The sequence below is a fragment of the Geotrypetes seraphini genome, chromosome 2 (genome assembly GCF_902459505.1).
Source record: "Geotrypetes seraphini chromosome 2, aGeoSer1.1, whole genome shotgun sequence".
NCBI classification, from domain to species: domain Eukaryota; kingdom Metazoa; phylum Chordata; class Amphibia; order Gymnophiona; family Dermophiidae; genus Geotrypetes; species Geotrypetes seraphini.
The window spans coordinates 70,469,832-70,488,393 of NC_047085.1; the positions used below are offsets into that span (position 1 = coordinate 70,469,832).

At 42.6% G+C, this 18,562-nt stretch overlaps 1 protein-coding gene across 3 annotated transcripts in view; it reads left to right on the top strand.

Annotated features, from left to right (window-relative positions):
• LOC117355404 (2-iminobutanoate/2-iminopropanoate deaminase-like) overlaps positions 1 to 18,562 on the top strand; it is a 32,523-nt gene that overhangs the window by 12,486 nt on the left and 1,475 nt on the right. For 2 of the 3 annotated variants that reach the window (XM_033933909.1, XM_033933910.1), the window contains exons 3-5: positions 2,111 to 2,165; positions 8,525 to 8,593; positions 16,944 to 16,999. In XM_033933909.1, coding sequence (XP_033789800.1) covers positions 2,111 to 2,165; positions 8,525 to 8,593; positions 16,944 to 16,999 — 180 coding nt within the window. The remainder of the gene's footprint in view (positions 1 to 2,110; positions 2,166 to 8,524; positions 8,594 to 16,943; positions 17,000 to 18,562) is intronic. The other variant, XM_033933911.1, reaches the window with a different exon arrangement.

Below are 18,562 nucleotides of genomic sequence, written 5' to 3' on the forward strand. Positions count from 1 at the left end.
TTCGAGTAGTACCATGTCCTTCTTCATGTACGGCGACCAGTGTTCTATGCAGTACTCCGGGTGAGGGCGCACCATGGCCTGGTACAGCGGCATGATAACCTTCTCCGATTTGTTCATGATCCCCTACTTTATCATTCCTAGCATTCTGTTCGCCCTTTTTGCCGCTGTCGCACATTGCGCGGACGGCTTCATCGACTTGTCGATCAGAACTCCCAAGTCCCTTTCCTAGAAGGTCTCTCCAAATTCCGCCCCGGACATCCTGTATTTGTGCAGGAGATTTTTGTTACCAACATGCATCACTTTACACTTACCCACACTGAACCTCATCCGCCATGTTGATGCCAATTCCTCGAGCTTGATTATGTCACATTGCAGATCTTCGCAATCCCCCTGCGTCTTCACTACTCTGAATAACTTCAGATTTAATTACCTTGCTCGTCGTACCTATGTCCAGATCATTTATAAAGATCATGAAGAGCACGGGTCCAAGCACCGAGCCCTGCGGCACTCTACTGGTGACAATCTTCCAGTCCGAGTATTGTCCATTTACCCCCATTCTCTGTTTCCTATGCTCCAGCCAGTTTTAAATCCACGTGAGTATTTCACCCTCGATTCCATGGCTCACAATTTTCCGAAGTAGTCGTTCATGTGGAATCTTGTCGAACGCCTTCTGAAAGTCCAGATATACAATGTCGACCGGGTCGCCCTTGTCTATCTGCTGAGGTTGTAGCTCTAACCACTATGCCACACTTTTCTCCATGAAAGCTTAATTGGCACCAATAATTCGCTGATAATTAGCAAAAATAAATTTTTGCTAAAGTTAGGTGCCTAACTCGGTAAGTGCCTATGAATTTCAAGTAACCACCTAGTCCAAGATACCTTCTAGAAAGTAGGCATGGTTAGGTGCAGATTGTGGGTGGATCTTGGGTGTATTTTGCATGTAGGTGCCTAAATTGGACATATGCTTGGAACAAGCTGCCTGAATCCCTACGGTGGGCTCCGTCTCAGGCAGTGTTCAAGGCCCATTTTAAAGCCCACCTCTGAGAGTGCTTTTGACTCCTAACTCCTCTCACCTTAGGTTCTGCATCTCCAACCCTAAATGTCACATCTGTCTGTTCAAGATGGTCCCTGCTTGGAAGAGCTTACAATCTATCTATGAATGTCAAAATGTACAATGCTGCGTATGCCTTCCAGCGCTATATAAGTGATTAGTACTAGTAGTAGGCACTGGTATTTAGACCACGAAAACCCTGGATTAAATAGGGGGCGCCTAAGGTTTTAACCCCTCCTGTGTTTAAGTTGAATTTAGGCACTGCTAGGTGTGATTCTATAAACGGCGGCTAACTTTTGATTGACATGCAATGTGTGCCCCATTCCTCTGCACAAATTTCAAGTTTCAATTTATTTGATATACAGCAAATACAAACACAGTTAGTCTAAGCGGTTTACAATAATAATATATTAAAATAAAATTATGCAAAAATTAAAAAAGATATAACAAAAACAAAAATTCAACCAACATACAAACAACAATGGGTACAAGGAGGGATAAAGAAAGGTGAGGTTACAATAAAAACAAAAAGGTTGGGGAAGGGAAGGAGTGGAACACAAGGGAAGGGGGAAGTTATAGCAAAATTCTGCCCAAACAATTAAGGATATAAGCTAAGAAGTCAAGAAGAAAGGGTGATCTACATAGCATGAGTAAAGTAAGGAAAAAGGTCAAGAGCAGAAAGCTAAAGAAAAATAGTATAACTTCAATTGTTCCTTAAAAATCGCCTTTCATAGAATCGGCCATAGTGGCTAGTTTAAGAAGGCAAATAGATACATACTTAAGACACTATCTTATAAGGATATATATATGCCTAATTAAGGGCTCCTTTTACTAAGGTGTGCTAGTGTTTTTAGCGCACTCAGCAGATTAGCGCACGCCAACCCCACACTACGTGGCTAGACCTAACGCCAGTGTCTAGCGTGCACTATTCCGCACGTTAAAGCCCTAACGCAGCTTAGTAAAAGGAGCCCTAAGTGCTTATCTCCACTGTAGCACACTTTAGTTTTTAAAAATTTTTATGTATTGCATTATTTTAATGATGTCTTTCACTCCTACTAGGCCCTTATGAATATGGGTGAAATTCTGAAAGCCGCAGGCTGTGACTACAGTAATGGTAAATATGACTGGTTGCTGGTGGTGGGTTCTAATCCCATCCCTAGTTACTGGGATTCTTAGAAGGGTGGTTGAGCAGACCCTGTTTGAGATGTGAATCAGCTTACTAGACAGGGAATGAGAACATCAAAATTTCCCTTCTGTGGCTGACCTAGTCAAAGGTTCTTTACAACCCTTGGAAAAAGAACATAGGCATGTACACGGTTTCAAAGCCAAACCCTGGACAATGAGTTCATTCTGGCACAAGTAGTGATAGTTCCATCTTGCCAAAGTGTATAGTTGCACTGGAAAAGTAAAACCAGAGCACCACAGTAAAATCCACAGACAATAGCACATCAGTAGTAGCAGCTAACTAAGAAAGTCTCTTCTTTCCACTGAATTCATATTCTGGCAAAACCAATATAGTTCCTCCTCAAAATGGCCCATGTTCCAACCCTGAGGTTGCAGTAAGGTCTGAGATTTCAAACAAGCAGGAGCTTATTTTTGACCACAAAAATGTCTTAGAGTTCAAAACGTCCAAAGCCAGACCATTTGGATGTGGGAGGGGCCAGCATTGTAATGAACTGGCCACATGGATATACCAATAGAGTAGTGGGGCACCTTAGAGGGTACTGCTGTGAACTTCACTGAAAGGTTGCCAGATACACATCTCAACATAACCCTCTTATAATTTACGCTGAGCCTTCCAAAACTCCCCCAAAATCTACTATACCCACAGGCGTTGGAATAGGGTGCCTTGGTGGGCTCATCATTCAGAGCAGGGGTGGTCCTACCTTCATTTGTGGCAAAGGACGTTGCTGGTGGCAGCCAATCACATTCACTGCCCTGCTGCTGGCACCGGTATCTTCTTACTACTATGGCACACCCTCTCTGATGTAACTTCCGTTTCATCGGAGGCAGTCACACAGTAGAGAAGAGATGCCAGTGCTGGCGGCAAGGTAGCATATGAGCTTGGCTGCTGCTGGCAACATCCTATGGGTTGCAAATGAAGATAGATCATGGGGCAGGGTAGAGATGAGCCAGGGCAAAGAGAGCGCACAAGGAGATGGAGAGGGAGAGATGGACTGGGGTGGGGCGAAAAGAGGGTGAAATGTCACACTCGAGGGAAGGGTGTGAGGAGAGAGAGGGAGAGAGAAAGAAAGAAAGTGTGGAGGCAGAAAGTGTTGGACTCATGGAGAGAGAAAGACAGATGTTGGATGGGGAGGGCAGAAAGGAGGGAAGGAGAATTGTCACACTCTGGGGAAGGAGGAGAAAGCAGAGAGTGAAAAGTTGGACTCGGAGGGAGAGATGTTGTTTGGGGGAGGGAATGAGGATCAAAGGAGAGGAAGCGTGCAGGAGGCTGAGAGAAAGAAATGTTGGACTGGTGGAAGGAAAGGAGGGAGAGAAAGGAGCAAGGGAGGGGAGATGTTGGACTACAGGGGGCATAAAGGAGAAAGGAAGGGTGAAATGTTACACTGGGAGGAAGGAGGGAACTCAAGTGTGAGGAGGGGGATTTCCATGTTCACTGCATTTTTAAAAGTACTGCGAGGAGGAGGATTTCTGTGGTCTAGGTGCAGAGATTAAACAGGCAGGTCTCTGATGTCATAGCAACATTAAAGCTATCATGCACACTGTGTGGACTCCTCTCCTGCCATTAAAATAGAGTTCCTATTGGTTCTCTTGAAAGAGTCAGAGTTGTTTTTTTCAGCCTATTAAACAGTGTAGAGAGAAGCACAGTTGCTGTTGGGGTCAGAAGGGGAAGGGAACAGTTGCAGTAGAGAGAAGCAGCTTGTCTCTCTGGTTAATAGCTTGGTGGAAGTTGGCAGAGAATTTCTCTAAGCAGCTGGTTACCTTTATGCATATAGCTCTGGGGATCAACGTCCCAGAACTGGTAAAGGGGGAATTTCTATTTGTCCTATTTACCCTCATTTTACATGATAGTGTTCTTCTGGCCTGCCTCCTGTGCACGTGGCCGGCAACAGGGTACCATAGGAGACCAGGGTGGTTACACAAGGAAGGGGGAGTTGTCAGATTCCAGAGAAGGATGATGGAAGGAGGTAGAGAGTGATGTCAGACCACTGGAAAGGGAAGGAGAGAGAGATGCTGGACCAGGGAATGAAAGGGAAGGAGGGGAGAGAGATGCCAGACTGCAGGCAGAGGGGAAGGGAAGGAGAGAGATGTTGGGACCATGGGAAGGGTGAGAGGAGGAGAGAGATGTTGGTCTACAGGAAGGATGAAGGAAGGAGAAAGAAATGTCAGGCCATGGGAGAGGAAAGAGATACAAGGCTGTGGGAAGGAGAGGAGAAAGATGCCAGACCATAGGAGGGGGAAAGTGGGAAGATAGATGTCAGACCACAGGACAGAATGATAGAGGGAGGAAATGGTGCACAGCGATGGGTGTGGAAGGGAAGAGAAATAGAAGAAAGATTTCTTATGCATAGATAGAAATAGGGGACAAGAAAGTGGGAGGAGATGGTACACATGGATAGAGTGGAAGAGAAGGTAAGAAGACACGGAATAGTAGATTTTGAGAAGAGAGCAGAAAAATGGAAGAAAGTTGAATGTTAAAAGTTAATGCCAAAGATGGATGTGGACAGAAAGTGAAAGAGAGAAAAACAGCAAATGGATAAGGTGGCCATGGAAATACAGTTATGTGCAACCAGAGGCTGGGAAAAGATGATTAGAAAAATAAAAATCACCAGACAACAAAGGTAGGAAAAATGATTTTATTTTCAGTTTAGTGACTGAAATGTGTCAATTTTGAGAATTTATATCTGCTGTCTATATTTTACACTGTTCAGGATGAAATCAATGTCTATTCCTCTGGTGTGGTACTGCATGTAGAGTCTAGTATCTTAGGGTTTCATTTGAATAAATTAATACTTTTAATTTGTGGTCCTGTATTTGAATAGGGGTTATCTGTGTTCTGCATGTGTGACAAAGGCCAAGTGCTATGGTAGAAATGAATGCTGAGAAGCATACAATGTGTTTTGTGTAGTTAAATTTTGTAGTTAACCATTATTGTTAATAAGATTATATTGTGTGTACATATGAAAAATGAATGGAATAAATGGCATTACAATTAGGCCTGGTTGGGTCAGCGGTGGAGTTTGGGTAGAGTCTGGGGCAGAGCTTTTGCCTGCCCCCAAACATAAGTGTTCCGATGCCTAGTGTCTACAACTCCAATCATTCTTATGGGTGTAGGTGGCACCTATATGGCAGTATAGTAGGGTTTTGGTGGCCTCACACTTTCCACCTTAAATGTAGTGGGTTAGAGTGGCTTATAGTTCCTGGGTCCTCCTCTCTTTAGTTCAGCAGCCTACCCACCAGGCTACTTAAGAAACCAGTGTGCAGTTCTACTACGCTTTTCCCCAACCAGGTGCTGCTATTCTAGAGACAGGTATCTACTGTTTAATTTGGATGTTTGGGGGGGGGGGTTTGGAGGGGGTCTATGACCACTGGGAGAGTGTGGGGAGGAGGTCATTACTTAATCCCTTCAATGGTTATCTAGTCAGCTTGGGTATGTTTTTGACTTTAGATGCTTCTAAAACATGTTTAGCCTAAAATGTCCAAGTTCCATCCAGGACGTCTTGTAAAAGGTTTGATTTATAGCCACAAGACATCCAAGTCTAAACTGCCCCAAAGTCTGCCCCAAAATGCTTCTCACATGCCCCTTTACTACTTAGGTGTTCTGGAGGGAAAACATCCCACAAAACATCTAACTTTTTTGTTTTGAAAATCAGCACTTGGATGTTTTATCAAGAAAAACATCCCAAGTGCCAACTTATTAAGGTTTTTGGATGTTTTGTAGTTAGGAAAATGCCCCTGTACCTCAGAGCAATCTAACATTTTGTAAATAAAAACAAAACAAAGAGAGAAACATTGTAGCTGGTGCTTGTTGCAGGTTTCTGGGTCTCACTGCATCTTGTCACGTAGAAACCGACGTTTCAACATCATGCCGTGGTTTTCTTCAGTCTGACTTTGTAAATAGTGAGTTCTCAGACCTAATTGGGAACAGAGCAGTCCGTTGGTCACCAATTTGAATTCTGGTAGGAAAATCAGTTGGTCTCTTTTTCCAAGAAAGGGAAAAAAGTCTCTGGCGAGTTAAAGATATTCTCCCCGTGAAGCTGGGCTATATGATCTCTCTGCAGATTTTCGGGTCTCACTGCATCTTGTTAGGTAGAAACCGATGTTTCAGCCATCATGCTTTCTTCAGGGTATGCTGAAGTGGTAGTTGGTGTTCCTTGAACCAGTACCTGGGGAACATGGAAGAAGATTTGCTTATCTTTATTATACTCGGTCATAAATGTAAATCCAGACCAAGAACTTTTTGAACAAAAGATTTGAATAATAATGTCAGGGGCAGAATCAGGAGTACTACTGATACTTGATATGGTAACTGCAAATAATCTCTTAAGTGTGTTACTCAGGTTTCTAATTTATGGAATTTGATATTGTTGACAATCCAAAATAGTTTTTAAAATATATCCTTGAAGTGTTGTAGAATCAATATTAGTATTAATTATTAATGTTTATATCCACTCTGAGCAAGCAGGTCAAGGCAGTTTAGAAAATTAATAGTATAGTGGTACCTTGGATTACGAGCATAATCCGTTCCAGGAGCATGCTCGTAATCCAAAATGCTCGTTTATCAAAGCAAAGTTCCCCATAGAAAATAGTGGCAACGCCAACGATTCGTTCCAGAACCCGGGGTCTGTACCTGTTGGGTGCCGGGTGCTGCAACGCTGTCTCCTCTGTCTGCCTCCTCCGTCCGTCATCCGAGGAAGAACCCCACAGTGCCGTTTCGGGGGGGGGGGGATGCATCTAATGCCCGCCAGCCGCCGGAGAATCCCGCAGTGCCGCTTCAGAGGGATGCCTCCTCCATCCACCGGCCAGCCCTCCACGTCGGATGCCCCCCCGCATGCTGGAGAGACCCCACCCTTATGTTACGCACGACACGCACAACGCCGATGATTGACACTGTGCACGTCACACGCAACGCGTAGGCTGCACAGGCCCAGACAGAGGCCCTCCAACCTGCAGAAGGCACCCGACGTGGAAGGCTGGCTGGAAGACGGAAGAGGAATCCCCCGAAGCGGCGCTTCTTGGGCTGTAAGTGCTCGTTTATCGGGGCAGTGCTCAGTGTGCGAGTCAAAAGTTTGCTGAGTGTTTTGCTCGTCTTGCAAAACACTCACAAACCGGGTTACTCGCAAACCGAGGTTCCACTGTATGTGCTAATGCTGCCCGATTCAGGGAAAAATTTTTCAATTTGATTTGGCCTAGTGAATTGATTTTTCAGTGGATCCCAACCCTGTCCTGGAGGACCACCAGGCCAATCGGGTTTTCGGGATAGCCCTAATGAATATGCATAGAGCAGATTTGCATGCATGTCACTTCCATTATATTCCAATCTCTCTCATGCAGCTTCATTAGGGCTAGCCTGCAAACCTGATTGGCCTGGTGATCCTCCAGGACAGGGTTGGGAACCACTGTTCTAGATTATAGAAACCACCTCATTTTGAAAGACTTCAAGGGCTAGATTCACTAATCTGCCCGATCATGTCCAATCTGTGGCAGGCTGACAAGTTCTTCTAGCGTCCTCATACAAATGGGGGCGATTGTAGGCACCCCCCCCACTGACCACATGGATCGCTCTCCAGCGATCCTGACGCATGCGCAGACCATCTCCTTTGCCTGTAGATGATCTGCGCATGCTCACCGCGAAGATAGAGCTTGAAACTTTTTTTTTTTTGTTATCACAAGAGCTGGAAACTTTTGCGAGCCCGTGGTTTTAACCCGTGGGTTGAAAGCAGGGGTTAAAACCATGTAATCAGTTCAGAGAGCAGGGGTTTTTAAACAAATGACTGGTCTTCAGCAGTCGTTTGTTTTTTGATTGGGCAGCCCATTCGGTGTTCCTGAAATTGTTTTGTGAATCGCGTCCTTCCTACTTTGCATGCCATTCCCCCCTCATTTGCATGCACGGATCGGAGGATGATTGGCACAGAGATTAGTGAATTGGGTTGGTACACGATGACAAATACGATTAGTGGGCTTAGTGAATCTAGCACCTAATGACATTTCATTTGAGCTGCCCAACTGCTGCTTTTGTTTTCTGGGGGGGCCACCAGCCAGACGGTTTTCAAGATATTCCTAATGCATAAACATGAAACAGATTTACATGCCTGTCACCTCCATTATATGCAAATCTCTCTCACACACATTTATTCAGGATATCCTGAATATCTAACTGGCTAGTGGTCCCCCAGAATAGGTTTGAGAACCACTGATCTAGACCATCAAAGTCAAAAGATGTTCTAAACTAAATTTGACAGAGATTGGAATCTGCAGCCTAATGCAAACTATGTGTATCGTGTTTCCTAGTTGTGAAAACCACTATTTGGCTAACTGATATGAATGATTATGTTCGTGTTAATGAAGTCTACAAACAATGTAAGTAGTTCATTGATTGCTTGTTTCATTTTCAGACTTGTATTTCTTATATATATGTCACTATAATAGTCACTATTGTTCTTAAGATCCTAAGTACAAAGAGAGAAAGAAAAAGAGGTTAGTGCACCACAAAAGAAATACCCTCTGCCCCCCTCCCCCCAAAAAAAAGTACACACAAAATATTAAAAAGAGAAGTGAGAACAAATAAAAAAACCCCAAAGCAACCTGAAACAGAGCTGTTGGTGGAATGATTTTCTTACATGTTGCACCAACAGGCTGCTTCAAGGGTTAATGTTGCATCACAAGTGATTACAGACGCCGTATTTTCTTTCCTTGTGAAATGTACAAATGTCTCAATTTATTACTGATTTTTCTCCATGCAGAAATGCTTCTACACACATTTTCTGGGGTGGTTGGTTTTTTTTTTTTTGGCTTATTTTGTAATTTTGGATATTTCATGCACTTTGTTTTATTTATTTATTTTTGGCTAAAGTGCAAAAGGACCCTTTTACTAAAACCTAGTGAGCGCTAATGGAATTAGCAAGCACTTAGGCTGATTCTATACCTGGCACCTCTTAAGCACTGTTAGGCTTGACTGTCAATCATCTGCTAGGTGTCATGCATGGAATCACGCTTAGTAGCACCTAAGCAGTCTTAGGCACTGCTAAGCACTGAATTCTTAGGCGCACTGCCATTTAGGCTAGGGTTTTCTTGGCCTAAATGAGAGCGCATAAGTCAAACCATGCCCAAAACCCACCCCAAATCCACACTGAATCCACCCCTAATCATGCTTACTTGCTAGTAGGCGCCTCTGTGTAGACCAGGGATCTCAAAGTCCCTCCTTGAGGGCCGCAATCCAGTCAGGTTTTCAGGATTTCCCCAATGAATATGCATCGAAAGCAGTGCATGCACATAGATCTCATGCATATTCATTGAGGAAATCCTGAAAACCCCCCTGGTGTAGACAATAGCATAGTAAGGGGGCACAGTCTTAGTAGGGGCTCCAGTACTCGTCCTTCATGGATACAGTTAAGTACAGACATGCAAGTCAGACAAACAAGATGTCATGGATACAGTTAAGGGGAACGGTTAATCAGCTGGCTGGGTTGGAGGGCTGAGAGGAGTTCAGGACAATCAAGCCATTGTGACATCACTGATGCGGTTGGCTCTTATTGGTGGAAGAGCCATTATGGCATCAGAAGCTCAGCTCTGCTTCCCAAAGACAAACAGGATGTTATGGATACAGTTAAGGGTAACAGTTAATCAGATGGCTGGGTTAGAGGGCAGAGGAGTTGGGTTAAGGATTGAAAGATATATCAAAAAGGTGGGTTTTCAGTCTGCTTTTAAACAAGGGAAGGGGCTTGACGGACAATACATCCAGGAATCTCAAACAAGGGAAGGGGCATGACGGACAATACATCCAGTGATCTCAAAGTCCCTCCTTGAGGGCCACAATCCAGTCAGGTTTTCAGGATTTCCCCAATGAATATGCATTGAAAGCAGTGCATGCACATAGATCTCATGCATATTCATTGGGGAAATCCTGAAAAAAGCCCCTGGTGTGGACAATAGCATAGTAAGGGGGCACAGTTTTAGTAGGGGCGCCAGTACCCGTCCTCCTCTCTGCCCCTCCCCCGTTCCTTCCCGGCACCCCCTGCCCTGCGTGTGCACCCCTTCCCTTCCCCTGTACTGCTTTCATTTTCCCTGCGTGAGCAGCATTATGTACTTGCTGTCCATGTCAGTGTCTCTTCTCTCTGACGTTACTTCCAGGCCCCACACTACTATCAGGAATCTTGAAGAAATGAATGAAACAATTCCAACTGATACAGAACTTTACAACATGACTCATATTCTATAAATCCAAATTTGATCCCATTACTCCATTGTTTAAGGACCACACTGGCTCTAAATAGAAAAGTGTATTGAATTTAAACTATGCTGCCTAACATTCAAGACCCTGTATGGAGAAACTCCCGAGAGTTTCCTCAGATTCACTGAATACAATACAATACAATTTTTATTTGTATATTACTGCGACTATTAATTATTTCTATAGCACTACCAGACGCACGCAGCGCTGTACAGAGTCACAAAGAGTAAGAAACAGTCTCTGCTCAAAAGAGCTTACAATCTATACAGGCAAGTCAGACAAACAAGATGTCATGGATACAGTTAAGGGGAACGGTTAATCAGCTGGCTGGGTTGGAGGGCTGAGAGGAGTTCAGGACAATCAAGCCATTGTGACATCACTGATGAGGATGGCTCTTATTGGTGGAAGAGCCATTATGGCATCAGAAGCTCAGCTCTGCTTCCCAAAGACAAACAGGATGTCATGGATACAGTTAAGGGGAACGGTTAATCAGATGGCTGGGTTAGAGGGCAGAGGAGTTGGGTTAAGGATTGAAAGATATATCAAAAAGGTGGGTTTTCAGTCTGCTTTTAAACAAGGGAAGGGGCTTGACTGACAATACCTCTGTGATGTTCACAGTAATTATGGTGATACAAATTAAAAACTGTTACCATATTTAGGAATTATTAGTAACAGATTCATGAAATAATCAAGATTAGGTCTTTAGGCCTCTTTTTAAAACATTTAAAATTAGATTGCTGGTTAAAATTGGTAATGCTTTCCACATTTTTGATGCTTTATATGCCCATGTGGAGTTAAAAGTTTTATTGTATTGTCACAAACACCCCTCAGAGAGGGGTTGAATGGTGACAAAAATCCATTGATCTGGCATGTCCTCTACAACCAGGGGTATCTCCAGGATTTCCGCTTGGCCCTAGGCACCTGCCTGGGTCATGGAGTACAGGTAGCTGTTTGCTTTATTCACAAATGCAAGCTCAGTCACAAAGTCATGAATCAGAATGGCTTTTATTTTGACCCCACTGGTCAAATGGATAGCATAAAGAAAATAACATTGTCTGCAAAATCAGTCTTTCAAAGATAAAGGCAAAAGAAAATAGATATTTCTGGCAAACAGCCCAAATGTTGTTATGAGCTTTAGCTAGCTCCAGTCCAGCAGTGCAGTAATTATAACAAAAAAGTATTTTGATGAAAAACAAAAGACAAATGAACTTGTGCTGCATGAGACCATACTCTCTGGTACAGCATTCAAATTAAAGCTGCTTTAAAAACCCCCCCAAAAACTCCTTCTCTGTGACAGTTATTTCCAGACAGAAAAAGATATTCACCCTATAATGCATACAGTAATGTTATCATTCAATGACAAGTTTGAATACTCTCTGAAGCACCAAAAGATATGCTGTAGTAATAGGTAAGCTCTGCATAAGGCTCTCTAGTCACTGTAGCACACATTGGTAGGCAGCACAGCTGAACGAGATTCTGTGATTGCTCTCAGCAACGGCAAACACAGTGTGTTTTTTATCCAGCATTCAAAACATTCACTTTGCTTCAGTGATCTTTGGCACAAACTAAACATAAAGTTAGCAGACTGCAAAAATCCAGGTAAGTAAACATCTTAACCAGAAATAATGCCCAACTCAAAATCAAGAAACAAAACATAAAGCATACTTTGCTAGGGAAAAAAATCACCAGCTGCCTCACAGCTACTCTTGGCTTTAGCTAATCTCCATTTGCTCTGCTTGGCTTTCTGAGATAGGGCTGCCTTCCTGGATTTCCATTCCCTCCATAGCCTCTGGAACCTGGAAGTTAGAAGTGGGGAAACTTTCTTCCACTTCTTCTATGGGCCAGTCTGAGACTCCAGAATATCCCTGGTCTGGCCAAGGCTCCTGCCTTTCCTCAGCCTGCTTGAGTACATCTGCCACGTCACTCTCCTCTCCCTCTTACTGCTTCCTTCAGCCTGCCTTAATCCAGACCAAAGTCACTCCCCTTCAGCCTGTAGAGGGGGATGGGCTTTGGCTCTATATTAGGCTGTGTCAGTTCAAGCTTGCCTTATTCTCAAAGGCACAGCTACCTTGGCTTTAGCTGTCCTAGCTGATGTACTGACAGGGTAAAGAGGCTGTGTTTCTATGTGCTCATAAACAACCTGATCATGTTCCTACAGCATGTGCAAGGGAGGTCAGTCTCAAGTTGCTCACTAGAGCTGATCTGGTCAGCTCTTCTGCACAGAATCATATTGCCTGCTCTAGGGGCAAAACCAGCACGGCGGCTGGGTTTGTCACAGTATCTAATGTTCCTAATGACTGAATAACGAAAAGTGCCATTGTTTCTTAGGTTCAAAGGTGGATTATTAGAAAATTTAAAGAGATGTGGCATATAATCAGGAGTTTCTCCAAACCATATTTTAAATAGAATAGAGGTTTCAGATTTATTTAAAATTTGATAATATCGCTTATAAAGACTTCTAAGCGATGTACATGATAAAAACAAAGTCATCATATTACAAGTTAAAAATATGAACAAAATCAGACAAAGACTAAACTGATACAAAAAGGACAGGGGTAGAACTACAATAAATTATAGAAAAAACCAAATATGTGAAATACAATTGGGTTAACAAAGGAAATGTCTGTAGCCTCTGATTTCAAAAGATAGATTCTATTTCCTTAAGAAAAGAGGAGCTTGGATTTAATCTTCAAAAGCATCTTTATACAGGAAAGACTTCAGGGAGCTCTTGAATCTATCAAGAGTCGGCTCTCCTCTAAGGAGAGAAGGCATGGAGGGGCATAATCGAAAGGGCATAATCGAAAGTCCATTTACGTCCATTTCGCAAGTCGTCCAAAGTCAAAAAGAGCACAAGTCCCATTTTTGAAAGAGATGTCCAACGTCTTTTGACTTTCGAAAATCGTCCAATTATACGTCCTGAAGATCTGATCGTCCAAGCCACTAAAACGTCGATCTTTTCGTCCAACTATCTGTCCAAGTCCAAAATGTCTAGAACAAGCCCTGTTGGACGTGGAAGGAGCCTGCAAAGTGATGGACAGAACACACAGAAAGGGCACCTAAATAGTGGGGTACCTTACAGGGCACTGCTGTGAACTTCACAAACAGGGTGCCATGGCTTCTCCTCACTACAGCTCCCTTATAGGTGATGGTGAGCCACCCAAACCACTTCCAGAATCCCCTAGACCCACTTATCTACTACCCCAATAGCCCTTATGGCTGCAGAAGTCACTTATATGCCAGTAAAAAAGGGTTTTGGCGGTGCACATGTTTAAGTATCAATGCAGTGATTACAGGGGCTTATGGGCATGGGTCCTCCTCTCTATGGGTCCCTAACCCACCCCCAAGATGACTTAAACTGCCTCTGTGCTGGACGACTGGGCTTTCCTATGCCAGGCGGCCAGGTGATGATGGTCTGGAGGCTGAATTTTAAAGTTGTGATTATAATTTTTATGGGGGGGGGTCGGTGACCACTGGGGTAGTATGTGAGGGTCTGTTTTATGTGTTTTCAGTGCATATCTGGTGAGTTTAGGTGGGTTTTTGTGACTTAGACCATGTTTCAAATGGTCTAAGTCACAACGTCCAAGTTCCGTCGATCGTGGGCTGTATCACTTTTGGTTATACATGCTGTACGACTAAGTCTAAGCCGGCCCACGTCCCGCCCAACTCCCGCCCTCGACACGCCTCCCGAAACGCCCCATTTAGCTTTGGATTTTGAGCGGCACTATGAGGGCCTAAGTCATTTAGAAATACGTCCAAAACCTGGTTTGATTATCGGCGCTTGGACGTTTTTGAGAAATGTTCGTCCAAGTGCCTACTTAGGCCGGTTTTTGGACGTTTTTCTCTTTCGATTATGAGCCCCATAGTGTTCCATAGCTATGGTGCGTATACTGAAAATATCTCATTTCTTCTAGTTTTAATAATTTTTAGTGAGGGTATTGTAAGTTGATTTTGATCCACGGACTGCAAGGTCCTAAATGGAGTATACGGAATTAATAATTTGTCAAGGATCGTTATGCCTATGGCATAAAGATACAAGATGGAACTCTTAACTGGAAATTGTGGCAGAATTGTGGGATCTGGTCTCTTCAGGACTTAATCAAGAACTCTCAATGGATCTCCTTCACTGACTTACAAGCTCAATATAATCTACCTCACCACCAATACTTTCGCTGGCTACAATTGAGACACTGCTTGTCTGCTATCTTTCCAGATGTAGGGAAGTTAAAAGATACTCCAGATCTATTACCACAGATATCTCTAATCAATAATAACAAAAAAGGGATTGCTTCACAATGGTATACTATTGTACATAAGCCCAACACTTCTTCATTATCCAACATGCACGAAGATTTGGGTCTTTCGATGGAAGATGTGGACTGGCAGGACGTCTGGACTAGCATGTTCAGATCTTCTCACTCAGCTGGGGTGATTCAGTCCATGTTCTTCCCTTCTACATAGAACTCACTGGACCCCAGTAAAGGTTTCTAAACTTCCTGATGGTCTTTCTCCTACATGCTGGTCATGTAAATCTCAGGAGGGAACGCTACTGCACATGATTTATGAATGCTCACACCTCTCTGTCTACTGGAGTAATGTTTGGGAAACCATCTCCTCTATTCTGGATATACAAGAACCCATAAACCTGCACATAATTATCTTGGGACATCATGGACTCCGCCAATTGTTGCCTAAACATAATGCTAGATTGCTTCACATCCTGCTATTTCTAGCCCTCAAAAACATACTACACTGCTGGAAAGATCTAATGAATGATTATCTAAGTATTTTCAAATCCTTCTAAGTTTCCAGAAAAGACCAATATACTTTTTTTTATTAACAAGTTAACCTGAGGTAATAGTGAAAGGTTTGTGAACAAAATTAACTCCTAATATTCTTATTATTTTAGCCAGTGTAAATCCATCTTACTTATGGTTAATACTTTAGTTTCACAATTCATATTAGGATGATTTACTAAGCAGATTTGCTAAACACCAGAACTCCGATTGCTTAATATTATCATTCCCATCACTGAAAAAGGTAAAATATAAGACAATTCACTGTAATTCATTTAACTACAAAACTATGGAACCTACTTCCCATAGAGATCCGTATAACCAATATATACACTGTGTTTTGAAAAAGCCTGAAAACATGGCTGTTCCAAAAATTCCTGACTTTAGTGCATTCCAGATTATGCATTATGGCCCGGATTCTCTAAATGGCTCTTTTGTCAGTGACCGCCGATTGCGTGTCAATCACGCAATGGTCGTACAAAAGAACAAAATCCAACAAGTCTGCATTAAAGAAGCGGTGAAACCAAAAGAAAAGACGAAACTGCAGAACAAATGTACAAGACGCAGGCAAAGTTTATTTCAATAAACAATTTGTTGCACACAAATAAACTACCTTAAATGAGTAACTGGACCCTCCATTCTATAGGACCCCTGATGAAGACGTGTTGATTGTAACACGAACCGTGTCAGGTCTTGTTACTCATTTAAGGTGGTTTATTTGTGTGCAACAAATTGTTCATTGAAAGAAACTTTGCCTGCGTCTTGTACATTTGTTCTGCAATCACGCATTGGTGCCATTTAGAGAATTGCATCTTCGACAAAGGTAGACACCGGAAAACGTAGGCTAGGGTTTTCAAGACCTACTTTTCCGGCACCTACCCTTGACATGAATTGCATCTACATAGGCGCTTAATGGTGGCTAAAGCCACTTCCAGCGTTAGCCACGCCTACAGTTTCAAGTTTAAAGTTTTTTAGGTTTTTATATACCGCATATCAAGGTTTATCTAAGCGGTTTTACAATCAGGTACTCAAATATTTTCCCTGTCTGCCCCAGTGACATTAGGCGCTGTAAAGAGCCTCTGGAGGTGTGATTCCGGCACCATTGTTTTAGGCACCAGTAGGCAACTTGAATTTTCTTTTAAGTCCAGTTTTAAGCAGTGTTTTGGACTTAACTTAGGCGCCAGTAGGGCGCCTACCGGTGCCTAAGTTAAGGCGTCATTTATAGAATATGGACCTATAATACTACGTCTGTGCAGTAAAATTTACAATATGTAACTCAACATATTAGAAAGCTAGGTTAGAAGTCTAATCTGATGTTTAACCTGCTATTGTTTGTATGTCCTATCTAACGAATGTTGATGTAACAACCCGCCTCTAAATTCTACTCAGGAGGATTTGGCGAAATAAAAGACCACATATAACATAACTATTAGATTCGTGTTCTATAAAGGAAAGTAGGTGGTAACTTTTCTTCATAAAATAGGCTCCAAATAGTAGCACTCCTTTTGCCTAAAGAATTAGCCTTCAAGCTGTAAAACTACTGATAGCAACATCAATGATCACCACATGCACTTCAGTCAGAAGCCACTAGTATAAGCCCCAGTTACTCTGACATACTTTCATACTCCGTTTCCTTACCAGTGGACACCTGCTAAATTTATATTTCTGGCACTCTTCCTTTCTCTAGTTTTCAAGAAGCATGTCCCTGCCAGAGCAGCCTGCCAGGTTGTAGCTTTGCCTAAAGTAAGTAACAATTATTGTATTGTAGTCATACTTACAGTACACCAATGAAAACAAAAACTGTGGACACAGATGTTCTGGAGATAATTTATTAAACACTGGCATATAAAACCATGAAAATTCAATTTATAAAGTACAATGATAAAAAAAATCAGTGGTAAAAATCCAACCGGACCCTACACGGTCCGTGTTTCAGCGAACACGCCTTCTTCAGGGGTCCAATGGTTTGCAAACTCACATATAAAGAATTGGACTGAAAACAGTCTATTGTCTTTAAACATGTGAGCAAAGAACACTGCAGACAAGCTGAAGTAGCAAAAAAACTGCTTCAGCTTGTCTGCGGTGTTCTTTGCGCACGTTTAAAGACAATAGACTGCTTCTGGTTGGATTTTTATCACAGTATTTTTTTATCATTGTACTTTTTAAATTGAATTTTCATGGTTTTATATGCCAGTGTTTAATAAATTATCTCCAGAACATCTGTATCCATAGTTTTTGTTTTCATTGGTGGATTGTTTTCACTGTGGATCATTGGGTCTCCCCATGTTCTTTGTTGTGCTATACTTACAGTACATACATGTTAGTTAATAGAGAATGTATGTAAGGTAGGGGTGTCCAATGTCGGTCCTCGAGGGCCGCAATCCAGTCGGGTTTTCAGGATTTCCCCAATGAATATGCATGAGATCTATTAGCATACAATGAAAGCAGTGCATGCAAATAGACCTCATGTATATTCATTGGGAAAATCCTGAAAATCCGACTGGACTGCGGCCCTCGCGGACCGACATTGGACACCCATGATGTAAGGTCTTTACCTGAAGGTTGTTACCAGTTCACATAAATTCCCTCTCAACTGAGTCCATTTATTTTTCTATCACATCTCAGAAAATCATATGCAAGCTTTAAAAAATATATAAACCCATTTGCAAACAGCCTAAGGAGTCCTTTTACCGAGCGACAGTAAGCACTAATGCATACTTAACATCCACTTAAAATATGTGGCTGTGGGTGGGGTGCGCTCAGGCACCTCATGCTAATTTCAGACACGGCATGTGCCAAAGTATGTTTTACCACTGGGAGACAGAGTAAGCATGCCCTGTGCTAATTGATTAGCATGTGGGTATTAGCCCACATTGACTGACTGGCGCAGGAGCCCTTACCGCCTACAAAACAGGTGGCATTAAGGGCTCATGCGCTAATAACTACATGCTAATTCTGAAATTAGTACGCGAGCTTTAATTGGAAACCCCCAAATTGCAGCCATTTTAGAATTGCACTAAAAAGTGGCCTCAGCGCGCACAGGAAACCCACATACTAAAAATAGCACAGTCCACTTTTTAATGTGGCTTTGTAGAAGGACCCTTAAATGTCCCCAGTCTTCTAGGAAATTTCCAGGTTACTTGCTTTCATTTCTCTCCCCAGATGTTTATTTAAAAAATGTATTACTCACTATGTCTACCAATGTTGCTGCTATGTTTATCAGTGTGTATATACTTATGTATTATTATATATTGGTAGTTTTCAGAGTGCAAATAATCAGTTTCGAGTACACACAAGCATTATCCA